This window comes from Xiphias gladius, chromosome 9 (genome assembly GCF_016859285.1).
Source record: "Xiphias gladius isolate SHS-SW01 ecotype Sanya breed wild chromosome 9, ASM1685928v1, whole genome shotgun sequence".
Taxonomy (NCBI): Eukaryota; Metazoa; Chordata; class Actinopteri; order Istiophoriformes; family Xiphiidae; genus Xiphias; species Xiphias gladius.
This window is the reverse complement of record NC_053408.1, coordinates 14,966,620-14,991,985: the sequence shown is the minus strand read 5'-3', so window position 1 is coordinate 14,991,985 and position 25,366 is coordinate 14,966,620. Positions and strand designations below refer to the sequence as shown.

Here is a 25,366-nt window from a genome sequence, read left to right as displayed (position 1 = left end):
GTATGCTGTATTTAACAAAACTCTAAATGCTCTCAGTGAAATGTTGCAGACATCACTTTCAGTAACACTTTATTTCAATGTCAAATGATTTGGAACATTACATAAAATATGAATCACTATCACTTTTCACACCTCTTATTTTATTTGCAACACAGTGTACTGGTCATATTAAACCATCCATAAACAAGTATGGCTGACAGGCTTATGACACACTCATACACATGATGTGTTCAACGTTAAAGGAGTAAACACCTGACTCTAAATAATTTTAGAGAGCCTTTTCTTGAGGGCTTGTTTTTGTCAGAAGCACTATGCTGAGCATACTGCTGCCAGCGCCACAGACTCCAGTGCCTGCTCTCAGAACTATAATTAGCCAGGGTCTAATCTGAGGTTGGATTTTGGTGGTGAGGCTCATGAAGAATCTCTGTTCCATTACCTTGAACCTACTGACCTGCCACACCTAAATGTTCTTGAGTCATTAGATGGTGAAAATAACTGCAAAATACAGTTTACTCTAACGTTATTACTTTGGTTAGAGAAAACATATAAGGCCTAAAATGTTTTTAACGGGATTGTTTCAATAATGCTCCTTAGGAGTGAATCCGTTGGCCTCCATCAACTTATGTTGTGAATGGGATCACGACAACTCCCACTTCACAGATACAAACGTGCGACTGACTTCCCCAGTCGAGAGTAAACAGAATGAGGAGCTGAGTAAAGTGCTTAGCTTTTTTAAAGTCTTGCAAGCACTTTGGATCATCATCATCACACTTTTCTTGTGTTTAGCACCAATGAAAATGTCCACACATCAACGCACGCATGTAAAGAGAATGATACCTCTTTATAAAGTGCACAGGGTGCGTGCACGCGCACACACACACAAACACGCACACGCGCACACACACGCACACGCACACATATCAATACTGCACAAAAAACCACAGTGGCTGGGCCATGGAAAGGCGGATGTGCTTATGGTCTTGACAAATGGTACATGGCAAGGTGGGGATGAGCTTTTGTGCCCAAAATCTGTAAACCTCCCCACACATCATCCCCCTCCCCCTGACCCGAGTATGTCGCTTGAGGCTTTCAAGGAGGAGCCACTGTGCCAGTAGTGTCTGCACTGATGGGCGAAGGACAAAAGGTCAGGAGTGGGGTCAGAGGTCACAGTCATGTCGAGCCTGGACGCCCTCTGGTCTGCAGACTGCTGAAATGTGCCTCCCTCAGGACTCTGTTGATGTAGTCGTAGGAGACACTGCTGCCGTTGCCATGGAAACCATGCTGCAAGGACCTGGCAGAATCTTCAGGCTTTGGGCTGAGGGAGTACTGGGAGATGCAGTTGTTCTGGCTGTGTATGCATGGTCTGGTAGTGACCACTATTGCTCTCTCTGGACTACTGATCCCATTACTGCTGTCACTGCTGGAAGACTGCAAACACAGAACAGACATGGGCTCTGAATAGCAGCTTCATGAATAGATGAAGACACTTTAAATAAAACATTCAGAGCTTTTCCAGACAGTGGTGCAATGCATATGGATTGCAGAGTGACGCATTTACACACATGATGCCAGGTTGCTTGCTCTATTCACAAACGTCAACATACTCTACATGATAAGCTTTATGAAAGAGAATGCATAACCTTAGCAGAAAGATTTATCCTCTCCCAAAAGATTACTTTCACCACACAGTCAGATGAAATCTGTGTAAATCTACCTCTGTGTGTTGGTCTAAAGATGAATGAAAGATTAATTCGGTCTCACCTCTGAGTCCAAATCTGACACAAGCAGGCTGGGACCCCCTCCTGACCTCTTGGCCTGAGGACTCAGCTGTTGGTCCTCCTCACTGTCACAGCTACGATGGCGCTTCCTGTGCAAAATAGAAATGGAACGGGAGTATTATTAATCTCAGGGGATGGTAAAGTGAACATAAAAGTGAAAGAGAGTGCGACAGAAACGATGCAGGGTTGGGGAAGAGAGGCAGTCTATCAAAAAGAGAGAACATGAAGAGGAACCAAAAATAGCAACACACACACTCAGGCAGTTACATGATCAGATATGTGGCACTCCCATTATGACAACAAATTGATTAACATCACTTCACTGGAGTGTATATAGAGCTTGAACGTACAGCATATGGATATATTGATACTGCATTGACAGATTGAACTGTCTAGGATCTTGTATTACAACAATATGTGATCTAGCTACAATGTTGCATTACAATTAAGCGACACGATGATTAAATGTAATTTTGTGTGGAATATGTAAAAATGGTTCTTCCCGTTACCTGTTGTCTGTCAGCATTTCTGCAGTCTTGATGAATTTTTTTTTTTTTTTTTTTTTGGCAAAGAGAAAGGTTGACACTCCGTTTGGGCCGGGCCGAGATGCCTTATTTTAAAGCTTTGGTTGTGTTACAGCTCCACGACCATCTCGCTGAAACTCAGTATGGCAAGATCCCTCTCATCTCATCAGGAAGTCCAGGACGCGCTTGTGTGTGTGAGCTATCTCAAGCCGGCGAAATCACAAACCTCAGCTGCGGGTTAGTTTCAGCCCTGTCACTGCTCCGTTTCCAGTCCGCCCTGCCTACGCCTCGGCGGGATCACAAACTGCTTCTGGACGTCTGGAAGCTAACCAGCTAACTGCTATGTACTCTCGTTTACACAGCGAAATCTCGAGGAACTCCAGGCATGACAGCAAAGGGAGCAGGCTAGCCTGCTAGCCGCTACCGTGCGACGTTATATCAGCTACTTGTCAAGCTAACTACTTTAGCTAAATACTGCTGCACTATGCTAACCGAAAGTTCTTCCGCTTTCGTATTCCGTCCACCCGCCGTTAATTGTGGTTAACTGTTGCCCGTGCTTGACAGCAGTCAGACGCAAGACGCTCAATGAGTACGGTAAAGAATACGTGCAATTTTAAAAGTTGTCCGAACTAAGTTTACCGATACCCCTGTGTCGTTAGGTGTGCCATCCCAGCAAGCTTGTCTTTGCTTGTCGTCAGTGTTGCCTGAAGTGAACAGCTCCACCCTTCTGTTTACATGACGTCAAAGCGGAAACGGCTTCCGGTGTCAACAACGCGGTGAACTACTTGCCATCGCTGGGCCATGACATCCTCTTTTTTTTTTATTTTTCCCCCCTCGAATAAGCTCATTGATTCGTCGTTAAAGAGAGATTTTGATTGAGTGTCGAGGACAGTCTTTTCCGCTGTCGAACGCAAGTGTTGCAACGTGTTGTATGTTGACTATATGTTAGAAATTTCATAAGTAATTTCATGTAGCATTGAGCTGTGAGTGAAACACATCTCCAGTGTTTGTTCAGGCAGGATTTTACCATTTATGTCCACTCACACACTCTCTGTACACATGTATGATCCTCTGGGTTCATAAACTGTAATTTTAATCCCTTTTTTTAATGGTTAAGAAATGATTTACTACTGCTTTATGTGTAAGTTGTAAGCCATTATTTAGAACAACCTTTTGGTTGCCAGGTTGTTAAAAAGCCTCCTCCAGCATGAACATTTATTTTTCAATGATTCATAAACCTTTATAATTGCAGACTTTTACAGCACTTTCTAGAACATCAGTGGTCAAAGAGTCCTTTAGCGGGGTCTCCCTAATGAATTAAAGAATACCCTAAAAAGATTGATGGTCCAAAACCTGGCAACCCAAATGTTGTTCTTATTAATGGCGTATAACTGAGCTATAAGGCATTAATATTTTCTGTGACAAATTACACATTTTACTCTGCCAGCATCCTCCTTTTTAGCTGCTGCAAAGGTATATATCACTGTGCTTAGATATAACCAGGACTTTTAGTTTTCAGAATTAAATTTTCATTGTTACAGCTCTTTTAAATACAGTATGTAATAGGCATCAATAGATAGCTATAGGGGTACTCGAACTGCAGCAGGGAACAAAAAGAACAAAAATATGTGATGGAATAGACATGTTGCATATTTTTACCTCAACTTCATCAAAGTTAATGGACTATATCTGCTGCAGATGAAGGTGATCCAGCACTCTGCAGAGACACTGCAAACAGCTTTGGCCTCTGATCTTCAGGACTTGGTTAAACTTTACAATAAGTACACAAAAGAAGAAAGGCGTCTTCTGGAGGAAGCATTCCACCCGGGGCAGCCGGGTTCCCTTTTCCAACCCATCGCAGTGCACTCTGACTCAGACTGGATCCCCGCTCACCCTGAGGAGCCTCAAGACTTTGAGAGCTTCTACAGAGACCCCTACCGGAAGACCCCCAATGCAAGCTGCAACGCTATTTATATTCAAACCATAGGTGAATATGTATGTGTCTCCTGCAGCTAGTGCCTCTGTTTTCCTCAGTTCTAATGGAGTGTGTCAGTGGATTTGTGAAAATGTTCTCACATACTGGCCTCAATAGATGGCCATTAGCACTGAACATAGTAAAGGGCAAGTAAGCATGAGTATATTTACTGTTTCTCAGTGCCAGGAATAATGCAAAATTAGTGCCAAATTACATCCAAGTGATATTGTGGGCTATATAGACGGATGAGGCATGTACGGGATGTTGTACAGTTGTTTTTTGGACTCTATTTGCAGCATGTCAAATGGTGGCTTGGCCTTAATTCTACCCTGTGTTTCCTGTAGGTTCCTTCGGGGAGGCGGGGGTCCAGACAGAACAGTATGTGGAGTGGCTTAGACAATACTGTCAGGCCTTCTTCTATGGACTTTCTGTCAAGTTGCTGCCGGCAGTTACTGTGGCTGAAACGGGATGCTCATTCCGAGTCAACAGTAACTCACACAACCTTCAGATCCTCACTGGTAAGTTAGGCAGTTCATTACTTCTTTCGTTTGGGGTATTTCATTCGCGTTCCATGTAGAAATGTGAGAGTGTTGGGGGTACGATACAGTCAACCCAAACTGCACTGTCCATGATATTGCTTTGTCGTTATGGCTTTCTCTTGAAATTTAGGTGACCTGCTACGATTTCTGGTCAATAGGAAACCAAAAGATGCTTTTTGTATCGTTGGAATCACAATGATTGACCTGTACCCCAAAGACTCCTGGAACTTTGTCTTTGGACAGGCTTCTCTCAGTATGGGTGAGATTTTACCACAAAGCCTTAGCTAAGAAAATGTAACTTTCCACTTTCTCTGTGATTATTAATTATAGAAGCTAACACACAAAACTTGATGATGATCCTCCCCTTTATCTCAACATACTGTAAATTGGTTGTTAAAATACCCTGATATATCCAGGACAGGCACAATATCAAAGAAGAGAGGATAAATAAACATCGCTTGATAGTTGAGGAATATTTAGTCAAAGGGAATCCCACATACAGTGTTTTCATGGTCAGTAGTAAAGTCACTTATGATGTAATGCGGTTGTACTACCACTAGACGGTGCTAAGGTGAAATACATACGATCTAGGAGAGCTTTTGTTGCCTACATCCTCATTTTTGTTTCGTAACTGTGCACAGGGATGGGTGTTTTCAGCTTTGCCAGGTATGATGACAACTTCTACAGCAGAAATTATGCAGGGAGGCTAAAGAAACGGCTTCAGCCAAAGCAGGGGGACTACTCTGTGTTTGACGGATATTACACTCCCCCTATCTCCAGCACTCTGCTGCTTCGATCCTGCAAGGTTTCTAACAAACATGCTCTTTCACTCACTCAGTTTTGGTGATATGAACTTTTGAGTGGTCAAAAGTCATCCAACCCTCTACTTTAACCAGCGCTGCTGATTAAAACACTTCACTTCTGTGCTTGTTTTTATTGTGTTGTTATCAGAAAAACCCTAATGTAAAATATTTCTTTGCAGACAATGACGCATGAAATTGGCCATATGTTTGGAATAAGGCATTGCCAGTGGTTGAACTGTGTCATGCAGGGCTCCAACCATCTAGAGGAGTCTGATCGTAGGCCTTTGGATTTCTGTCCCATCTGCCTTCGCAAGCTACAGGTTTCAATTGGCTTCAAAATAGCTGAAAGATACAAGGTAAAAAATAATACAATATAACAATGATAATATGATAATACCGTGTACTTAAGTTTTCTGTTTAAGTCTTTATACAGTATATATGCAGCTTTGCTTGGGTCTCATAATGAAAACAGCATGATTATGTCCTAGTTAAGACGCCGCCATCATAACATTATATACTGGAAGAAGTTCAACAGGACATTGTGCTTCAGCTGACTCTCTTACATAGAGTGGATTCTGTAATACAGACTCAACAGTATAGGAGACGCAGTAAAGATATACTCTACCCAAGAATAGTTCACTCTAAATGTTGAAAGTTAGTTTGGTTGCTCAATTACTTGGTGCTGGGTCAGTGACTTCAGTCCGAGTATCACATGCCAAAGTAATCCTTATTGTCTCAACCCACTTTCTAGTAACATCTATGCACTGCACTGAGAAATGTGTCAGACAGAATTTTAACTTGAGTGTACTGAGATCGTAGATATTTCACACTAATTCTGACTTTCACTATGATAGATTGCATTTTAACCTTAAATGTGTTTATTTCAGTTCCAGCTTTTTTTCCCAGAATTTCTTTTTGTTTTGCCCGTTAGCGGTACCTTATGGCTGCAGTTACTGTGTCAACTTCAATACACTGAGGTGATTTGTTGCACTATGCGCTCGTTTACAAAGAAGCTTCTGGTTTTTCAGAACCACAAGATGGTATACAAAGTCCAGTCTACCAGCAAAAATACTCAAATCGGAAATGCTTAAAGGTAGATTACACCTCGTTAGTAGGAAGTGAATACAACAAAGACAGTGTTTAAGAATTGGAGGGATTTAAAGGCATTTTTTCCGCACCTTCATTTTGAATCAGGATTACGGGAAGATCAGTTGACCAAAAGCAAAGAAACAATCAGATGCACTTGGATTTTTTGAATGATTTGAATGAATGTTTATCTGTGTTTATTAGGCCTTACTGCACTGGATGGAGGAGGATCAGAGACCAACATCTAGACCAGAGGAGGCCTCTGGCTGTCAGTCTTCACTCTACTTTCCCAAACCCACTGAAGCCTTTCATGCATCCACGCTTTGGCTCCGCAGGTGCCTGGACATACTGGAAAAAAGATGAACTATAGTATTTTCCTGGGGATCTGGAAATTTCCTGATCCTATTGATTCTATCTAGAGAGGAATGAGACATCAAAACCTTTCATGTACACCATGCAACATTTTTTTGTGCTTAAGATTTCTGCTGCTGTATGATACAAAAATTAATCTTCAAGTTGTGTATGAATGTTACGCACAATTTCAGAACGACCACAGGGCACACCCCTTATATTTTGCACTAACAGGTGTTGGCTCCCCATAGATATATACAGTATGTGGAAGTAGAGACTCTTCATATTAACATCATCAAGTATATATTGAGTAAGCAGTTTGGACACACACCTTGGGCACCTGTGGTTCCAGAGCAAATGAAAAAATTGGTTCAGCTTAATATGTTTTTTTAATGTAAATTAAGGATGCTATATGTACGTAAATTATTTTTATGTGAGAGGGTATAATATTCTATCAACATGAGGTAAACTAGCTTGGGACACTTCTTATCCACTCCTTTAGATAGTTGTTCCAATAAAGTAACTTGCCTCTTAGCTTTCTGTTAGAGTTCCGAGGTGGATGTGTTTTTTAATATTTGGAATAGCAACCAGAAAAGCTTATTGTAGTGTATCGGATCTTCTTTATCATATTTTGCAGTGAAGATGCGACAAATACAGGAGCACTTTGAACGGTTTCTTAAAGGTAAAGGTTGATAAAAAGAAACCATTACACATAATTCACAGGTTCAAATCACTCCATTTCTTTATTGTGACTGAACAGATTTTCATTAGAAAAATAGTTTGAGTCTGACATCTCATATCACATAACAGTGCATTGTCAGCTTTGTGACAGTTTTATTAAAAGTAAACTTTTAATCACATACCCCTGAGCTTAATGCATTTTCTATAACAGGTGTTACAGAATCTGTGCAATTTATTGTTCTTGCAGCTACATTTACAGTTTTTCTGGCTACCATTATGGTATTGATCCCCAGCAGGTAATTAGTTGATCAGTGTTTAATTGGTCTTCTCTCTGGAATATCTAAGACATCTCCATTAACACACTGCGTCATTCATGGTCCACTTTGAATAGGTCCATACCTTCCAGCAAAATTTCACACCACTGTGCATTAAAACAAGACAATATCAAAAGCTTACTCACTTAAAGCTAATTTAATAGTACACATTTCAATTATAACAGTATTGACTCTGGTAAAAACAGTTTGGTACATTAGGTATGTAAGGCATAATTGCTACATACATATTGTGATCTCAATATTGTGATGTCATTCTCAAGATTGCTCTCAGAAACCAGATCTACAGAGGTCTATGTTAAACACTTCATCTTGGTTGTCTTCTTCATTGTATTCGTGTCACTTCAGCATTCTGGAAGCAGTAGTCTTTACATAGCCTTTTACCTCTGTGTGGCTTGACCCTTTTAATTACCCTTTGCCTATGTTATCAGTTCAACCAAAACGTATAACCTCCTGGACATCTCTTGCAGCCCCTGCTTGGTTGTGGTCCAAGTTGACTTTTGCTTCGGAGCAACCGAGAGGACTGTCAGTTTTGTCCAGTTTATGCTCTCCACTCTTTTCCTCTGAGTCCTCTTTGCTTTCATGCATGTCTTCAGGGTGTTTTGAGTTCCTCTTCCTACAGAGTAATCCTTTCTTAGCAGGTTTTACCAATCCAAGGAACACGGCACTCAGCGCCATGCCGACTGCACAAGAGTAGAAGGCTGAGCCGTAGTTCTGAGTCACATCCACCAGCACACCTGGGGATAGAGGAGAATTAAAAGGAATCATTAAAGGGGCACTCCAACAATTTTATAAAATCGAGTTTGGTTTACTTGCCATGAGGGGTTATACTCATCTCAACAGTTGTAGAATGTCTTTGACTCTGTAGGGAGCTTGTTAAAATATGAGACTGTCGGGGTCATCTCAGCTTGGGTTTGGAGACCGCTTTTTTTTTAAATGTAAGTCCTGCATTACAAACTCGAGGTTTGGGTGTTTGCAAAACATGGGCGTTCACTAGGCAAGCAGGGTCTAATAAAAGATGCTTAAAGTGATGCATTATGGGAAACATTGCATTACTTTCTCCCTCTTTCACCCAATATCTTTCAGCTTGGATTGTACAGTATGTTCATTCTAACTATAAACAGTCAACGTAGCCCTGTATATTTATAGAAAACGTACACAGTTGCGGGGTTTTCAGTGCTAATGTAATCAAAATTAGATTTGTGTCATCAGGAAATAAAGTATCCTTGTGTGATCAGAAGATAAAACCTGTAGGAAAGTGTGACCACAGTATTTCTAGAAAACCTGGGATTAAAAGATAAATCTTACCTCCAAGTGGAGGTCCAGCCAGCCCGGCAAAGCTGTGTATGAACACGTAGACACCAGCAGCTGAAGACATCCTATCTATGCCCACCACATCATCCTCAGCCAGTATGGGGATGTGGGTGCATGCTACTGTCCCCATAAAGAAGCCATACAAAGTGCAGCACAAAGCCAGGCCATAGAACTCCGTAACCAAAGTAAATCCCACCAGATCCACAGTCATTATGATTACACATGCCAGAAGAACAAGCAGCTTCTTCCTCCTGAACTGCTTCCGTGTCAGGATCCACCCAATAGAGAATCGGCCTAGGATTTCAGCCACAGCCATGGTGGAGAGCATGTAGGTGGCACGGTCCCGCTCCACGCCTCGATTCACACTCAGCTCAATGATGTAGAGTTGAGGGGCGAAGAAGCCGAGTGTGGCAAACAGCCCAAACAGAGAATAGAAAATGAAGCTGCATTCTCTGAGGATGGAGAAATCTAGAAGTTTTGAATTCTTTGCAGATAGTTTTTCATCACCTGATTTATTTTCCTCATCTTTCATTCCTTGTTTCTCTGCATCTTTGTTCTCTTTCTCCTCCTCAGTTTCAGGTTCTCTAACCTCTGCCTTACCGTTTTCAACAAATTTCTGCTCTGTCTCTGACCTTGCTTCTTTGTGCAGTAATGTCCTCTCCTCTGGGCTGCTGTTATCTGTGTCGTTTAGAGACTGGACACCAGAGTCTCCAGTGTTCACAGAGCTTCTGGTTAGCTCACTGTCCAGACTGTGTGAAGCATTTCGTGCATGTGAGGTCTTGACTGTCATCGACTGCTCCGGATTCGCGCCCTCTACATTCTCTTGTGCACCGAGGGCTTCCAGTTCCTTTGGGGGCGATCTGTCAGTCTCTGTCTCAGGGGAAGCTCTGGGTTTTAAAACGATTGGCCGAAGCAGAGCACCACAAATGATGATGGTGCTTTGCAAAGCTCCTATCACTGCCATGGTATGTCGCCAGCCAATATGTTCCCTCAGTGCAGAAAAGGCTAAGAGTGAAGCGGAGGTATTCAGTAAGTGTTCATCAATAAAACTACATATGGGGTCTTAGGTACGTTGTGTTTGAGATCTGAATTGTACACAGACTGCTAAGGAAATTAACATAACAGGAAACAATGGACATGACCATGGTGTTGTCAGTAGTACATATAGCTGTGTTATGAGGATAAGGTTAGCAATTTTCTATATTTCTGTTATTGTCAACAAATCCCATGAAAAGACTAAAAACAACAATATGTTTTGTCTGTCTCTCACTTCCTTTCTGTGGCTCAAAGCCCAAGTCCATTACGTCCCACTAAAGATGTTTAAAATCTTTAAAAAACAGGTCATAAATGTATAATGTGATTTTGAAAATAGGCTATATCATTTCCCAGCGCAATGGAGCTTTGTAGTGCTTATCAAACATTACACAAACAGGAGTAAATAGTGTATTTGTTGGGGGCTACTACTGCTACTTTTCTGTCGCATGCTAGTGAGCATTTACAGCAGCAGTACCGTGTAAGTGGAATTGACTCAAAGTAAACTACAGTGCCCATATTCATGTTAAGGAAGAAACATGTCACGCAGTACAATAGTGTGACTAACTGATCTGTTTTTAATAGTTTTTGGACAACAGTGGAGCTCTATGGCCTAGAAAAATAAGCTATATACAGTACAGCTTTGACTGCACTGGTGATACTTCTTAGTAGTATCAGTACATTTTTGGTTTTAGTCTTTTCTTGGTAATTGTTGACAAAAGGATACCAGATTTATCCTTTAAGCTAGTACGAAACCTCCTGCTCATCCTCCACCTAAAGAAAACACTTATTAAAATTAATGGTTTAACCTACACCCTAAACTCTCACTTATCTTCTCCAAATGTATGCATAAAGAGGCTCTTTCATTCACCTGGCGCCAGGGCAAACATGGACAGGGACTCTCCTGTGGAAGCCACAGCTGTGACCAGAGACCGTCGACGGGTGAAGTACTGGGAAAGGATGGTCACAGTGGGCAGGAAGGTCAGACAGTAGCCCAGACCTGGAAAGTGGAAAATTTGCTTTTAAATTCTAATTCAGCTAGCCACTTGGTGAAAATCAAATTCCAAGAGCAGCATAATGTGATGCTCAAAGAGGGAGACACAGGAACAAGAAAGCAATTCAATACCGGCAACTAATCCATAGGTGATGTACATTTGATTGATGGAGCAGGTAAAGCTGGTGGCAATGGTACCCGAGGAAATAAGTAATCCTCCTATCATGACGACAATTTGGAACCCAAAGCGGTTGGTCATCACAGAAGATAGAGGACCTGAGGACCGATGGTGCACAAACAGCTGTTTACAGGAGACAATGGTGCAGTGATTCTCACAACTTCATTGTCATTTCGGTCTATATTCTCTACTTTGTTTTGTTTTTGCAGGGTTACACCCACTTATCAGCTATACTCACCATTGAAGGTCATGACAAACACACAAATGGAAACAATCCAAGAGACTCGGCTGTTGGTCTCTCCAAACTCCGCCATCAGGTCCTGGAGGAAGATGCCAAAGCTCTTGATGGTGCCATACGTGAAAACCTCCACCAAGAAGAAGGCCACAGCCACCACCCATCCCCAGCCTCCATCAGGGGCTTCTGTGTACACGTTGGGCCCCAAGAAACGCAGTGCCATGACTGTAAAAAGACATAGGAAAAAATTCATATGTGCATACTTTGATTAAATGACTGGCTTGAGAAAAAAGGTCCAGTAGCCGTAAATCTTATAAGTCATGCAGTGTGCTTGTTATTGTAGAGGTGCCTTATAAAATGTGAACACACACTTCACACACTGCACTGCACGGCCCTCTGTCCTCAGTAGCTAGTACAGTTTTAGGAGCAGATCTACAACCCATTAAAATTACTTTTTGGCTCTGATTCTGGGTAAACTGAGCATTAGGAAGGGGAGTAAGCATACCATTTACAGCTTTGACATAGTATATAATAAATCCTCATCCAACTAAATCCTGATTACGATCATGGTACCTTTAACAGGGGGTGGCTTTCATAAGCTGCAATGGTATGTTAAGCATAGTGTAAACCCCTTACATCAACTGCTGACTTCACTTCACCACTACTGTGTCCTTACACCTGCTGTAAAGTTTACAGAAACACAATTGCTCTGAATGGTATTTTGTAACTTTTAACATCTAATACATCTGGGTTTTGTAAATAGATGTGCTGACCGGGCAAAAGTGTGTTATCGTGCCCACCTATATTAATACATGCAAAAACAGAATAGCTGCCATGGACAAGTACCTGTACACTGAGTACTTAGTGTACCAACACATATTGAATACTAGTTACGTCTGCAAAGCACATTTAAGTCCCTTAGATTACTATAATTAAGGCACGAACTGACAGTGAGCTTCCGTGCAATAACTCGTGTTAAACTACAGCAAATAATGAACTACACTTAAAAAATTAATATTACAAGAACTAAGACTGGATTACAAAACATCCAAGTACATTAATGGATCAGTTGGCACACACACAGATTACAGGATCAAGAAGTTTATCATTTATAATGTAACATAAGAATCTCAAAGCTACACTTGACCAGTCAACACAGAGGTATAAGAGGTCCATATTTCTATATAAATATATATAGGCATGTATATAATAAAACTGGATGAACACCTTAAAATATATGGAGTAAATACATTACCCAGGAGTTCGCTGCTGAAGGTTCTGAAGTTCTGGTTTGGATTTGCTTTCTTTGAGGTGTTTTTTTGTTTTTGTTTTTTTTGTTCCTTTTTGTACTTCCGTGTTTCCAACAACAAAAACGTTTTAAAGTGGTTCCATTAAGACCACGTTTTATCACAGCATCATTAAATTCCATAATACCATTTCCTTTATGGAATGGGGAAAACGCATTAAGAGACCCCTGTTTTACAGGGTGTTGCTTGTTTTTTTTTTTAATAATTGGTTTTAAACAGGGGAATCTGTTACCTTTATTTCCTTTTTAATTAAGAGGGATGGGAGGGGTGATAATATTGACTTGGGAGCCATATGGTCCGTCCTCGTGAGGGTGACGCAATGGTCTCTGTCCGGCGGCGGCTCGTGTGGTCGGTATAGTCACATTGAGCACAAATACTTCGTGAGTACTTTGTCTCCTGTTTGAGCCATGTATTCAATTCAAGACGGGCTGGATGTAAAGTCTTGACAAAACAGTAGTTCGCCTAAAGCAAAGATAGCCGTTTAGAATAAAGTAATTGCTGTTTTAGCAGTCCGTCTCACCTGTGTGTAGCTAGTTTTCAGGCGGTAACTGTCGTTTCTTCGCTCGACTATTGCTCCTGTAATCCCGCGTGTCTCGCGCGCCGCGTCAGCGAACGGTGGAACTTCACGTACACATCTTCTCACGTGCACACTATTCAAAGGGAGACGCTCACATTGCCGGCACAAGTACAAACATGCTCTGTCTGACTCAAGCTGCATTCATGAAGCGCCCCCTCCTTCACCGGCACGCCGGGTGGGGGGTGGGGGGTTAAAGAGATCTGGTTACAGCCAGTTCTCTCCTCATATCCGTCTGCAGATTCCCCACAACCCCTTTGACTGCTGGGAATTTTACAGTTGTGCAAGAAAAGTCTGGGTTCACATAGACTGGTGTGTGTGTGTGTGTGTGTGTGTGTGTGTGTGTATGTGTCAGAGAGAGAGAGAGAGAGACAGAGGCTGAAAGAGAGAGTTTGTAGATAAATGTTGCCGTGGATTCAATTTAAAAAACAAATAAAAGAAAAAAAAATTAGTCAAATACGCAACCACTAATTATTAATTGTCATTGACATTTTATCCAAAATTCACAGTTTCTCCAAATTCAGAATTTGTGTCATTTCCATTAACGAACGGCTGCAATCTGTCCGGCATCAGTTCTACAGGTTATTTCAGTTTGGTATTCCACATTATTCAGTGTCTTTTGATGTTACAATATGTTTTGTGTCTTGCGTATTTAATAACCTAAACCCAAATTTAAAGGAAAAACCTGAAAAATTAGTGGAGAAACAGGAAGACAATGCCGCCGATCCTTAGGGCACGAGGGGTCGCTGAATTGTTTGATGAGTATGAAAATGATGTGAATCATATGCTGTGGCCTTCGCAGTCATCAGATCTTAACCCAACTCAACACCTATGGGGGATTATGGATTTACGTGTTAGAAAGTGCTCTCCCCGACCATCACCAAAACACCAAATGAGGGAATATCTTCTTGAAGAACGGTGCTCATCCCTCCAGTAGAGCTCCAGAGACTTGTAGAATCAATGCCAAGGCGCATTGAAGCTGGTCTGGTACATGGTAGCCCAGCACCTCACTAAAACACTTTATGTTGGTTTTTCATCTTATTTGTCGCCCGCCTGTATGTTCAGTCATTTCTTTTCCTTGGACTCTATACAGACCTGACATAATGTGAGTGGATGTTGTGGCGATGGTCCATAGTTCTGCTGTGGCAGAGATACTTCTATTCAACCACTGTTTCGACTTGATAAAGAAGTGGTTGGGAATCTAAAACTATGTTTCTTGTTTACAAGGCATTTGTGAAGTTTGGTTTGCTACAGAAAGGTTTCTAAATGATTTTCATAACATGTATTTTGAGCTGTGGGCCACTTTATTCTGACTGGGGCTGCTTTTTTGAAAAACTGTCCAACTCTTCATTATAGCTACACGTCTGGCTCTGCTATGGTTTAGCACTCCGGAGATCAGTCTGACCTCAAACTGTGCGACAAAGTAGCAGACAGCCACCCTTTTTTCTAGGTTAATGGCACTGACTCTCTTAGTATTGTCAGTGTCTGATATTAGTTGTGGAAAAACTACAGCAGCTCACACTGTCCAATAGGACAATACATGTGCTAATGTAACAACTTGAAAGAGAAAAAAACGTTTTAAAAAGTGTATAAGTTTTTCATCTTGATGTGTGTGTGTGGTGTGATGTACTGTAAGTACTTTATATCTGTATATCTGCAGTGCAAAGCTGTTGAGATCAGGAGCTCTGTAGGAGAACTGTCTTGTATTGCTCAACTTGAGCTACCAGCCTTGACAAACACAACTGATTATAAATGTTGTTTTTGCATAAGCAAAATGCAGATTTCATCCTGCACCTTTGCAGATTATCTCATCGGACATCTGGTAGGACTATGCAGCACCTGTCCAGTTAACATGTACTGTATAGTCTCATCTGTGACAAGCTATTTTAGTTAGACTTTTGTTTTCATAGCCTAAAAAAGTATAGAATGTGTAATTAATTTTTACAGAAACATGTTTTGTGGGTACACAGTTGGTGCAAACAGCTGGTCCAAAAATACAACATTTACCTCATCATTTTCCTTATGTATATATTACAAATAGAGCTAGTTTGGGAGGTAAATAGCTACAGAGCACTGTTTCACACGATGTGAACTTATTTGGTTACAGTTCCAAACACAGTTCCTTTTTCACTCTATAAAATCGGTCCCTTCCCTTATTAGTTTGAATATACTTTAAATCCCTCTAAATGCTGAAAGTCAGCTGGGAAATCAATCTGCCAAGTTTCACGGATGTCAGTCCGTATAACAAATTGACCAGGGCTCCCTTACTCAATGTCATCCCTACATTTCCCAACTTTATATTTTTTTAGAATTATGCTGACTTTTGCATTGTATCCTGTATATTTTGTTTATCGTCACATTTGCAGTGTGTTTGCATGCTGTGCTCCCGATGGTTTAAATGAAACCTGTGTAACGCTTGGCAGGTTTTGACCCAAAATGGCGGAGCCTTTCACCCTGTTTCTTCTGACTGGGATTCTGCTGTGTGGGCTGCTGTTCCACACGGTGTCCCAACATGGAGCCGGGGTTGATAATTCCAGCGAGAGGCCCAATTTCATCATCATACTTGCAGATGATATAGGCTGGGGTGACCTGGATGCTAACCAGCCGGAAGAGAAGGCAAACAACACACCTTACCTCAACCTGATGGCCAAACAAGGACTTAAGTAGAGAATTTATTAATTTATATCATACCTGACATGTATGGTATATATGTATATCATACATATATATGCTACATAACATACCTGATATGTTATGTAGCACTAAATTCCATGTCATATTTTCAGAGTCTTATGTAATTCCTATGAACCAACCTCTTTGATACCTCCACTGCTTAAGTGAAAGCATTGAGGTAATGAAAGATGATTATGTTTGGAATGTTTGGCCTGATGTTGGTGTTTCATGGTATTTCAGTCTGTGACATGGTGGAGTGAAAATGCGCTGAAAATGTTACATATGAATGACAAGATACTGAATCAGTTAGAAAAACAGGATGTTTTACATACTATATCCTTCTGTCAACAAGGCAGAGTGTAACTTGTTCCTTTTTCCAGATTAACAGACTTCCATTCCCCGGCCTCAACCTGCTCCCCATCCCGTGCTGCCATCCTGACGGGCCGCTATGGCCTAAGAAATGGGGTGACGCATAACTTTGCAGTGGGCTCTGTGGCAGGTCTTCCTCTCTCTGAAGTTACATTGCCCAAGCTACTACAGAAGGTGGGATATTACACCGCCATGATCGGGAAATGGCATCTGGGCCACAACGGACCATATGGTCCAACTAACAGAGGTAAGTGGGAGCTTGGCATTTACACCCCAGAGCTGTCAGGACCAAACTGAACATTGCAGCCTCAGATCAGGCAGGAATTTGTCAAAGAAGTTTTTGAATTTGGTTAAACTTTGTTCAAACATTGCACAAGGAAAGAAAAAAATCTCAGTTTTGGGATGAGTGAGCATCACATCAAGGCACACGTCATGGGGTTGATAGATAACAATTCACAGAACAGGATTAAACACTGGTGCATTGTGTGTGGGTGCCAAGATAGAAATATTTGCAGCATTTTACTTGTCTCCTGAACAGGTTTTGACTACTACTTAGGTATTCCATACAGTAATGACATGGGCTGTACTGACATACCAGGATATAACCTGCCCCAGTGTCTCCCTTGTGACGCATCTGGACCCCAAGTGTTCAGGTTTGGCTCTGTGCTCCCACTTATTAAATATGACACTCTCACGCCATAATGGAATTTGTTCTACTGGCAGATGTTGTTCTGTTAGATATTCAAATGCATATCTGTTTCTACGTGTACAAAAGCACCACAAAAACTGTAGACATTTCTAAAATAATGAAGACTGAGCCATGACATTTTTATCAGGGGGAATGGTAAAACTTGGCAAATTTATATATTTGATAGAAGTACAACAAGGAATGGTTTTTCAACCATTACTGTAAATGGATGAAAACTAAAATATTAGAATTTGACTTTCAGATTCACTAGTATGCCTCAGTCTGTTTATATCTGTCCATACTGGTATCGGGACTCTATATTTGAAGAGAAACTAAAGGATATTTGTGTCGATGATTTTTTTGCACATTCCAAATTGAAAAGTAATTGTATAACTTAAAGGTTTATCTAAGGAAAACCTAGGATGGTGAGTGCACATGTAGAATTCTTGTGTATGGAGAACCATAACCAGCTTAGAACTTACCAAACACAAACAGACTCTGTCACGCAATCTAAAAAAACTAACTATTGACTGCTTCCTTTCTGATTACACCACACTCTTAATCTGTACTCCTCCCTAATTACACAAACACATGCACACAAACATTTGTTATGTTATTATGCTCTATTGGTCTCATGTTCTAGGTTGAAGAGGAGTGTACATGAAGGCTGTTATTCCAAAGTGGGCCTTCCTCTGATTGAAAACAACAGTATTGTGGAGCAGCCACTCGACCTGTGGACACTAACGGAACAATACAAATCTGCTGCGACAAGGATCATACACAATGCAAGGTAGAATACAGCAGCAAAGATAGACAAAGTATAAAAAGAAATTTATATTACGCTGTTGTTCTGTTTTATGACGCAAACCATTTATACAACATCGCACATTTGAATTTGACATCCTCCTCTCTTTCCCATATTTTCTCCACTACAGTCACAGGTCTGTTTTGTATGTGTGTGTTCATAAATCGGCCACATGTTCAGAATTCAAGAGGGCTGCGGCTCAGTTTGAAAGTCTAATGTCTTGCATCATATAACTGACTATATGTAGTATTGTAATGCCTACATACATTTTCATATAATGATATTGTGAATCACAAGGTTGTGCTGATTCAATTTCTTCTTTTGAGATTAAAAACAACAGCATGCAAGATGTAGATATTTATCACAATAACACAACTCTACCTAAAAAACGACCCAAAAACTTTAGTGTTTCTGTATTTTAAGTGCCCTGTATTAGGTGTTGACAGACTGCTGCAGTACAAATATATTGTGAATGAATTAGTTCTCAAAATACAATCATACAGTACGGTATAATGCAGTCCAATACAATTGACCTACACTGAGTACTGCCTGGGTGAAGCCTTAGTTTATTATTTTCTGTTTAGTATATCAAAGAGATGTTAATCTTGCTGTATTTTGTGATGTTAAATTGAATGGGTAAAATTTTGATAACTTGCTAAGACTAAATACACACGTCATTCAGATACAGAAAGGCTTATTAACTCCAACTGGACTGTCTATTGATATTCCAGTGTGTGTGTGTGTGTGTGTGTGTGTGTGTGTGTGTGTGTGTGTGTGTGTGTGTGTGTGTGTGTGTGTGTGTGTGTGTGTTTGTGTAAGTGGGGCTGGAGGGGGGCGGCGAGCCCTGCTGTTTGCAGCTGTGTGTGAAAGGCAACATGCCTTCATGCTATAGCACGAGGTCATGTGAACCAGTGCAGCGGTTATCAGTCATGTAGCTGTCAAAACCCAACAGTATGCAGGCTTTTATACTATGAAGTAATTTCAAGTAACAAATGCTGTGTTCCAGATATGCTGGAAATTGCCCGTTCCTATAAAGAAAAATGAAATGGCAACATACACTTTAAAGTAAGAAACCTGCTCCAATGTGCACATTCATACCCTGTGAATGCCACACATAATTGTTTCCAACACGATTATATCCAAAAAATATACTTCAATATACTTCAGTCAGTTGAATGTGTTAAATGCCAGGTTTTTCATGCTAGCAAATAGGAAAGACAGTTTTTGCGTGGGGAATGCAATGTTGAGAAAATCACTGGCAGACTTTCACCTTTTCTGCTTCCTTTTTCTAAGCTTGACTGTGAGCGGACATGTGGTAATCCTGATGTAGAAACAGGGTTGTAGTAGTTCCAGCTTTGAGTGAACTGCAGCTTAATAAGGCTTTGTCATGACAGATATGAGGACATGTCATGACAACAGGAAAAGCACAGTTGTAATTAATAACACTGATAATGGCTGCTTTCCATTAAAATGTTTATCTCCAGGATAAATACAAAGGATTGTTATCATCTCTATTGCAGTGACAAGTCAACATGTCGAAAAACAAATCTGAACTGTGGGGATAATGGTGGCGTATTTTTGGAAACTAATGTGTGAGTGGATACTTTGTGAATGAAGAGTTTGTCCTGTCGTTTTGCTTTAACACAAATCTGCTTGTGAGCAAATATTGATTCAAAGAAGCCTTTGTCAGTATAAACTATCAGACAATGTCTCACTTCATTAATTGTCTTTTCAGGAAGCGAGGACAGCCCTATCTGCTCTACATAGCGCTGGCTCACATGCATGTTCCCCTGGCCCCGCCGCTCCCTCCAGATGCCCCTACCACTGCTCACCACCGGAGTGACGACAGAGTGTACAGTGCCAGTTTGCGAGAGATGGACAGCCTGGTTTGGGCAATAAAGAGTGCTTCTGATGACACAGACAAAAACAATACTCTCATCTGGTTCACAGGTGAGTCCGTTGGACGATTTATGTCTTTTCTTTGGCACTACCAGTGAAAGTGTTATCCTAGACAAGGCTTTATTACAGTCTTATGTGTTTGCATTGTGTTTAGGTGACAATGGTCCTTGGGAAAAGAAGTGCCAGTATGCAGGAAGTGTAGGACCCTTCATGGGAAAGTGGCAGACCAGCAGAGGTAAGAGAAATAAATGTGAGAAATTGAAAACTTCTCGGGCATTTAGACACCTGTGGATCATTTGTTACTTGCTAATGCTTGGTGGGTTGAGCAGCATGCTGCTGTGGGAAGCAACATGCTGACTAACTTGACATGGAGTTAGCTGCTTGTAGTCAGTTAACATGCTAGGATCTGGTGATATTGTAGACAAAAGTGAATATAACCTGTTATCTAGAGTAGGTTCGAATCTACTCAGGGACGTAGCATCTTTTATGGCCGTGGCTCAGGTGGTAGAGTGGGTTTCCACTGATTGCAGGGGTTTGTGGTTCCATCCCCAGCTCCTCCTGTCTGCATGCTGAAGTGTCATTTGGCAAGGAAAGGAACCCTGAGTTGCCTCACTTGTAAGTCACTTTGGATAAAAGCATAGGAATGCTCACCCAGCTTTTGGCATATCTAACTACATATTGATAACTGTCATAGCTGGCATGACCTAGTGCTACTGCTGCAACTGGGGCAGCTGACAACTATGGAAAAACAAAGTGACAACCTGGACAGAAAGCTAACAGAAAGAAAAGGCCCCTATTTAGGCCAACATCGACTGGCAATTCATGATGGCAGTGGCCTAGTATTTTACGCTGCACCAGCTAAGTTACAAGTAAGGAAAAGAGCAAACTTCGAGAGTCAGCAAGAGCAGGAGTGGAAGATGGATGGATGGATAGATAGATAGGTAGGTAGGTAGATAGATAGATAGCTATACTTTGTGCTAAATATACACTGTACAATGGTGGTAAAATCATATACTTTAATACTAAGAGGGAGCTAGAGGCTTACTTAGAAAAGCTGCATACAGATAAAGACAGGGACAGGGATGGGTTTAGATTTACTTCTAGATAGGCCCTCAATTGGGACAATTGACCATCCAATGGATGTTAAAGCCACAACTTTGAAAAAAGTAGAAATGGTGGTTAGATGAGCAAGGTCAGCATCAGGCTCTGGGCCTAATGGTCTGCCTTATAGGCTGTATAAAATTCTCCAGATGTGCTGTGGTTTTTGCAGCGGCTTATTAGGGTAGCATGGAGAAAGCAGCTTATTCCTAGGTCTTTGCAAAGGGCAAGAGGGATCCTTATTCCAAAGGAGAAAGATTCTGTTGATGTAGGACAGTTTAGGCCTTTTTGCCTTCTCAATGTAGGTAAGATTTTCTTCAGTGTAATGGCACACAGGTTGTCAAGCGACCTACATAGGAATAAGCTTATTGACATGTCAGTGCAGAAAGCCGGAATAACAGGTATTTCTTAATGCTTGGGGCACACATTCATGATCTGGCATCTGACTGGGCTAGCAAGGACAAAAAGAAGAGACTTGCATGAGGTATTCTTAGATTTAGCAAATGCATTTGGTTCTGTTCCACATAGCCTACTGTGAGAAGCATTAGAGCATTTCAAAGCACCAGACATAGCAAAAGGGCTGGTGAGGGAACATTTTCAGGACATCCAGATATGTTTCACAGCTTTTTCAGTTTATACAATCGCAATAGAGGTTATTATTAGGGCATCTAAGTGTGTTTATAAGGGTAGAGAGACTCCAGGGAGGGCAGTGTTTACAACTTATAAGGCCGTACATGGAAAACACGACAACCATCACTACCACAGTACCATGCCCCAAAAAGCTGCTCCATAAGTTGAACACTAACTTAAAGTGGGCAAGGAGGAAGCATAACACAGCCTAGTCGGAGCAAAGCAACAGCAGCTGGCAGGAGGAAACTGGTTGTAGAGGAAATTCAGAGGCAAGAAGAGGCTACTAGATGGGGACTTAGCTGGAGAGAAGTGCGGTGTATAGAGGCAGGTAGGGTTAGATTCATTCTAGGAGCAACTTATTATGCGCTTCCATCTCTCCAAAATCCAAGCAAATGGATAGGCGAGGACCCAACATGTCCTTGATGTTCAGGTATAGCTTCACTTTGGCACATTCTACCAGGGTGTAAAAAAGAACCTGTCTCAAGGACAATACACCTGTTGGATTAACCAAGTATTGAAGTTTCTAGCAGCAGCCATGGGAGTAAGCGCTTAGAGTTAAGCTCGTGAGGTTTCATGAGGGGGAACAAGTTAGCAGGGAGGGACTGGAAAATTAAAGTAGATTAAGGAAAACAGCTCATAGTTGAAGAAGATAGCTCCCATTAATCTAATACCAGATCTTGTTTTGTGGTTAGAAACACAGTGCGATGTGTATGGAGCTGAGAGTACCGTTGGAGGACACAGTAGAGATGGCCTATAAGAGGAAAAAGCTTAGATACACAGTGCTGGCAGTGGAGGCAGAGGAACGTGGTTATAAACTGAAGGTCTGTCCAGTGGTGGTTGGCTTAACTGTGTATTGATAACTGTCATGCATTCTTTATGAGAGGAAATGATGTGGTCAGTTGCATGGTATTGGCTGGAGCCACTGTACATTATATTGCTGTGAATCCTCATATTCCTAAACATATTTTATGCCTGTGTGTTAGGTGGAGGCTCGGCTAAGCAGACCACCTGGGAAGGAGGTCACAGGGTGCCAACAGTGGCCTATTGGCCCGGGAGGATCCCTGCAAACACCACCAACTCCGCCCTGCTCAGGTTACCAATATGCAGAGACTCAAATAAATCAATCGATTCTATTTTTACTGTATAGATCCTATGTATACATGAAAAGGATGTGATGGGCCCACCTCTGCACAGTGAGGCATATTATTAGTTCATGAGGCAGGAAGATGCTTTTGGAGACAACAATAAAGTTTATCATAAATACCAGTAGCTTAACAGAGCAAAAAATGGTAAAAGAATACCAAACCAAACCAAACCAAAATTGAATACTTTATGCAAAAAAGTCCTCTCTTCTTCTCTATGTGCCATCTTGCAGTGGTATGGACATCTTCCCAACTCTTCTGTCTCTGGCAGGGGTAACACCTCCATCAGATAGACGTTATGATGGCATTGATGCCACAAATATCCTCCTGCATGGCGAACAGACTGGTCATGAGGTACTAAGGAGTTTTAGTTGTCACTTTTCTTTGGTTTACATAAATAATTTTCCTTGTGTTGTCAGTGTGGGTGTGCATTAGGGTCTTGTTGCAGACTCTTCTTTTTTTGTAGTTTCTTTTCCACCCTAACAGTGGGGCTGCGGGGAAGTTTGGTGATCTGCAGACAGTCCGAACAGGGAGACACAAAGCTTTCTACATCACGGGTACGGGTCGAAAACGGGTCATATGTGCCCACAGTGTGCCCACCAGTCCCACTACATTACAGCCAGACATATAGCATATGTAATGTCAGTGATGACGTGTTTATTAATGCATGTCTCTGGTGCTACTTGTTATGACCTGCCACCATGGTGGATGGTATAAAGGACATTAACATGGTGGTACTAGTCTGCTAGCTTGTCTGTTTTTCTGTGCAGACATATTCTCCGAGCATGATTTTAAAGGCTATATGATAGCAGCTCCATTCTTATAGTGAAGCAAGTATGAATGAAAAATGGGATTCTTTAAAGTACTGTAAGTCATTAGTAGTATATTATTCATTAGTTCATATTACAGTTTATCACAAAAAGAAACGAGATAAAAGGCTAAAAAGTAATACAAACACACATCCCTGTCCCTTTGCAGGTGCAGCTGAGTCATGTGGGGGTGCAACAGGAAGGCAGGAGCTCCATGACAAGCCATTGATATTTGACCTGGAGTGTGACGAGGCTGAGGAAGCACCCCTGGAGGTCGGGACACCTGAATACCAGGCAGTAGCAGAGAGGATTGCCCGCAGGAGGGAGGAACTATTATGGGACATTGCCACCGACAAGTCTGTGTCCACTGCGGACTACAGCACAGAAGCTTCAGCGGTGCCCTGCTGTGACCCGAGACAGCCTGTTTGCCGCTGCCACTCTCTGGGCCGAGGATGGGAACTCGCACACAGAAACACTCGCACAAAAGGGCAAAAACGAAGCACACAGATGTAAGCCAAACAGATATGGAGACGAATATCTCCTTTGGATGTGCTCAGCTGTTTGTTTGTGTTGTTCGGGGTGTTCAATGTCCAGGTGCAGCAGGAGACGTGCAAACAAGCAGAGAGAGCAAAGAGAAGCAGGAGGGCATACTTTGGCCAGTCATTAGCCGGGTGGTTGAGAAGAGGTCAGGGTGACGTAGTTCTCTGTGAGATCAATCATTTGAGGAAAATAAGACCTCACAAACCATGAAACAGTTAAGACATGCTACAATTTATGGATCAATTTGTTGCAATGTAATTAAACATTAAAAAAAAGCCACAGTTTGTTGGAACAGTTGAATTTTCAGGGTAGAAATATATAGCTTTGTTATTAGTTCGTTGGACATTTGATGAAATTTAATAAAGGATTTAAACACTCACAGCATAAATTATGCTGTTTTTTAAAATCAGACCAGACAGTGCAGAGGTTGAATCACTTCGCAGCTTTAATGAGTCTCTGTGGTAAATGTTCGGTACTGAACAGCTCAATGCAGCGCAAGGGTGTCCTAACAGTGCCACCTTTTGGCAACTCAAATGGTATCACCATGTTACTTATTACAACAGTACTCTATATAAATGTTATATATACATTATACACACAGTAAAAATCGTCAATGTATATTTACGCATGGTAAGTTTATGTGTTGATGTGTAATACTTAAAACAATTTGCAAAAGAGCATTTAATACATCAAAGTAAAAATGACTGTGACTTCCATGTTAACATATTCAGCATCACGTCGTAAATAAAAAGGTCTTCAGGATATCACTGAAATTCAAGGACCTGTAACTTTGTCACGTACAGCTCATCATCAAGCTTTTCACATTTAGCTGTTGACTACACCTCCCACAGAGCCGCCTCTCCCGGATATATCATCAGGTTACATTTATGACTCCACAGGTTTTTGGTCTCATCTGTCGCTACCATAATTAGTATCGCAGTCATACAATACTTACTGCATGTATCATGACTTAAATAGTGTATCACGCTTACAACATCCTTTTCCGTCTT

At 41.4% G+C, this 25,366-nt stretch overlaps 4 protein-coding genes across 9 annotated transcripts; 2 read left to right on the top strand and 2 right to left on the bottom strand.

The window, feature by feature from the left end:
• Window positions 1-52: 52 nt before the first annotated feature.
• si:dkey-21c1.1 (protein FAM104A-like) lies at window positions 53-3,033 on the bottom strand. Its single transcript, XM_040135390.1, has 3 exons — window positions 2,288-3,033; window positions 1,762-1,867; window positions 53-1,428 (listed from the first exon to the last, which is right to left on the bottom strand). Exons 1-3 carry the CDS (start codon window positions 2,302-2,304, stop codon window positions 1,171-1,173), a joined length of 381 nt encoding a protein of 126 aa, XP_039991324.1. The 5' UTR covers window positions 2,305-3,033; the 3' UTR covers window positions 53-1,170.
• Window positions 3,034-3,064: 31 nt separating this feature from the next.
• On the top strand, window positions 3,065-7,878 carry LOC120794364 (archaemetzincin-2). Of its 2 annotated transcripts, none has more exons than XM_040135387.1 (7): window positions 3,065-3,231; window positions 4,001-4,289; window positions 4,622-4,795; window positions 4,947-5,075; window positions 5,458-5,621; window positions 5,799-5,975; window positions 6,910-7,878. In XM_040135387.1, the coding sequence occupies exons 2-7, from the start codon at window positions 4,001-4,003 to the stop codon at window positions 7,066-7,068; spliced, it is 1,092 nt and encodes a 363-aa protein (XP_039991321.1). In that variant the 5' UTR covers window positions 3,065-3,231; the 3' UTR covers window positions 7,069-7,878. The 2 variants fall into 2 exon arrangements, with proteins under 2 accessions (XP_039991321.1, XP_039991322.1); XM_040135388.1 differs by having other exon boundaries at window positions 3,066-3,212; window positions 6,910-7,877.
• A 139-nt stretch (window positions 7,879-8,017) lies between these two features.
• LOC120794358 (monocarboxylate transporter 7-like) lies at window positions 8,018-13,912 on the bottom strand. 3 transcript variants are annotated; one of them, XM_040135370.1, is made up of 6 exons: window positions 13,650-13,912; window positions 11,826-12,047; window positions 11,542-11,685; window positions 11,287-11,415; window positions 9,378-10,388; window positions 8,018-8,806 (listed from the first exon to the last, which is right to left on the bottom strand). In XM_040135370.1, the coding sequence occupies exons 2-6, from the start codon at window positions 12,043-12,045 to the stop codon at window positions 8,502-8,504; spliced, it is 1,809 nt and encodes a 602-aa protein (XP_039991304.1). In that variant the 5' UTR covers window positions 12,046-12,047; window positions 13,650-13,912; the 3' UTR covers window positions 8,018-8,501. The 3 variants fall into 3 exon arrangements, with proteins under 3 accessions (XP_039991304.1, XP_039991305.1, XP_039991307.1); XM_040135371.1 differs by lacking the exon at window positions 13,650-13,912 and adding an exon at window positions 13,078-13,642; XM_040135373.1 differs by lacking the exon at window positions 13,650-13,912 and having other exon boundaries at window positions 11,542-11,710; window positions 11,826-11,935.
• Window positions 13,416-24,652, top strand: arsg (arylsulfatase G). 3 transcript variants are annotated; one of them, XM_040135376.1, is made up of 12 exons: window positions 13,416-13,509; window positions 16,127-16,366; window positions 16,757-16,992; window positions 17,284-17,398; window positions 18,077-18,223; window positions 19,974-20,188; window positions 20,292-20,372; window positions 22,849-22,957; window positions 23,241-23,361; window positions 23,474-23,564; window positions 23,778-23,874; window positions 23,986-24,068. In XM_040135376.1, exons 2-11 carry the CDS (start codon window positions 16,140-16,142, stop codon window positions 23,831-23,833), a joined length of 1,398 nt encoding a protein of 465 aa, XP_039991310.1. In that variant the 5' UTR covers window positions 13,416-13,509; window positions 16,127-16,139; the 3' UTR covers window positions 23,834-23,874; window positions 23,986-24,068. The 3 variants fall into 3 exon arrangements, with proteins under 3 accessions (XP_039991310.1, XP_039991309.1, XP_039991308.1); XM_040135375.1 differs by lacking the exon at window positions 23,778-23,874 and having other exon boundaries at window positions 17,302-17,398; window positions 23,986-24,652; XM_040135374.1 differs by lacking the exon at window positions 23,778-23,874 and having other exon boundaries at window positions 23,986-24,652.
• Window positions 24,653-25,366: the final 714 nt, after the last annotated feature.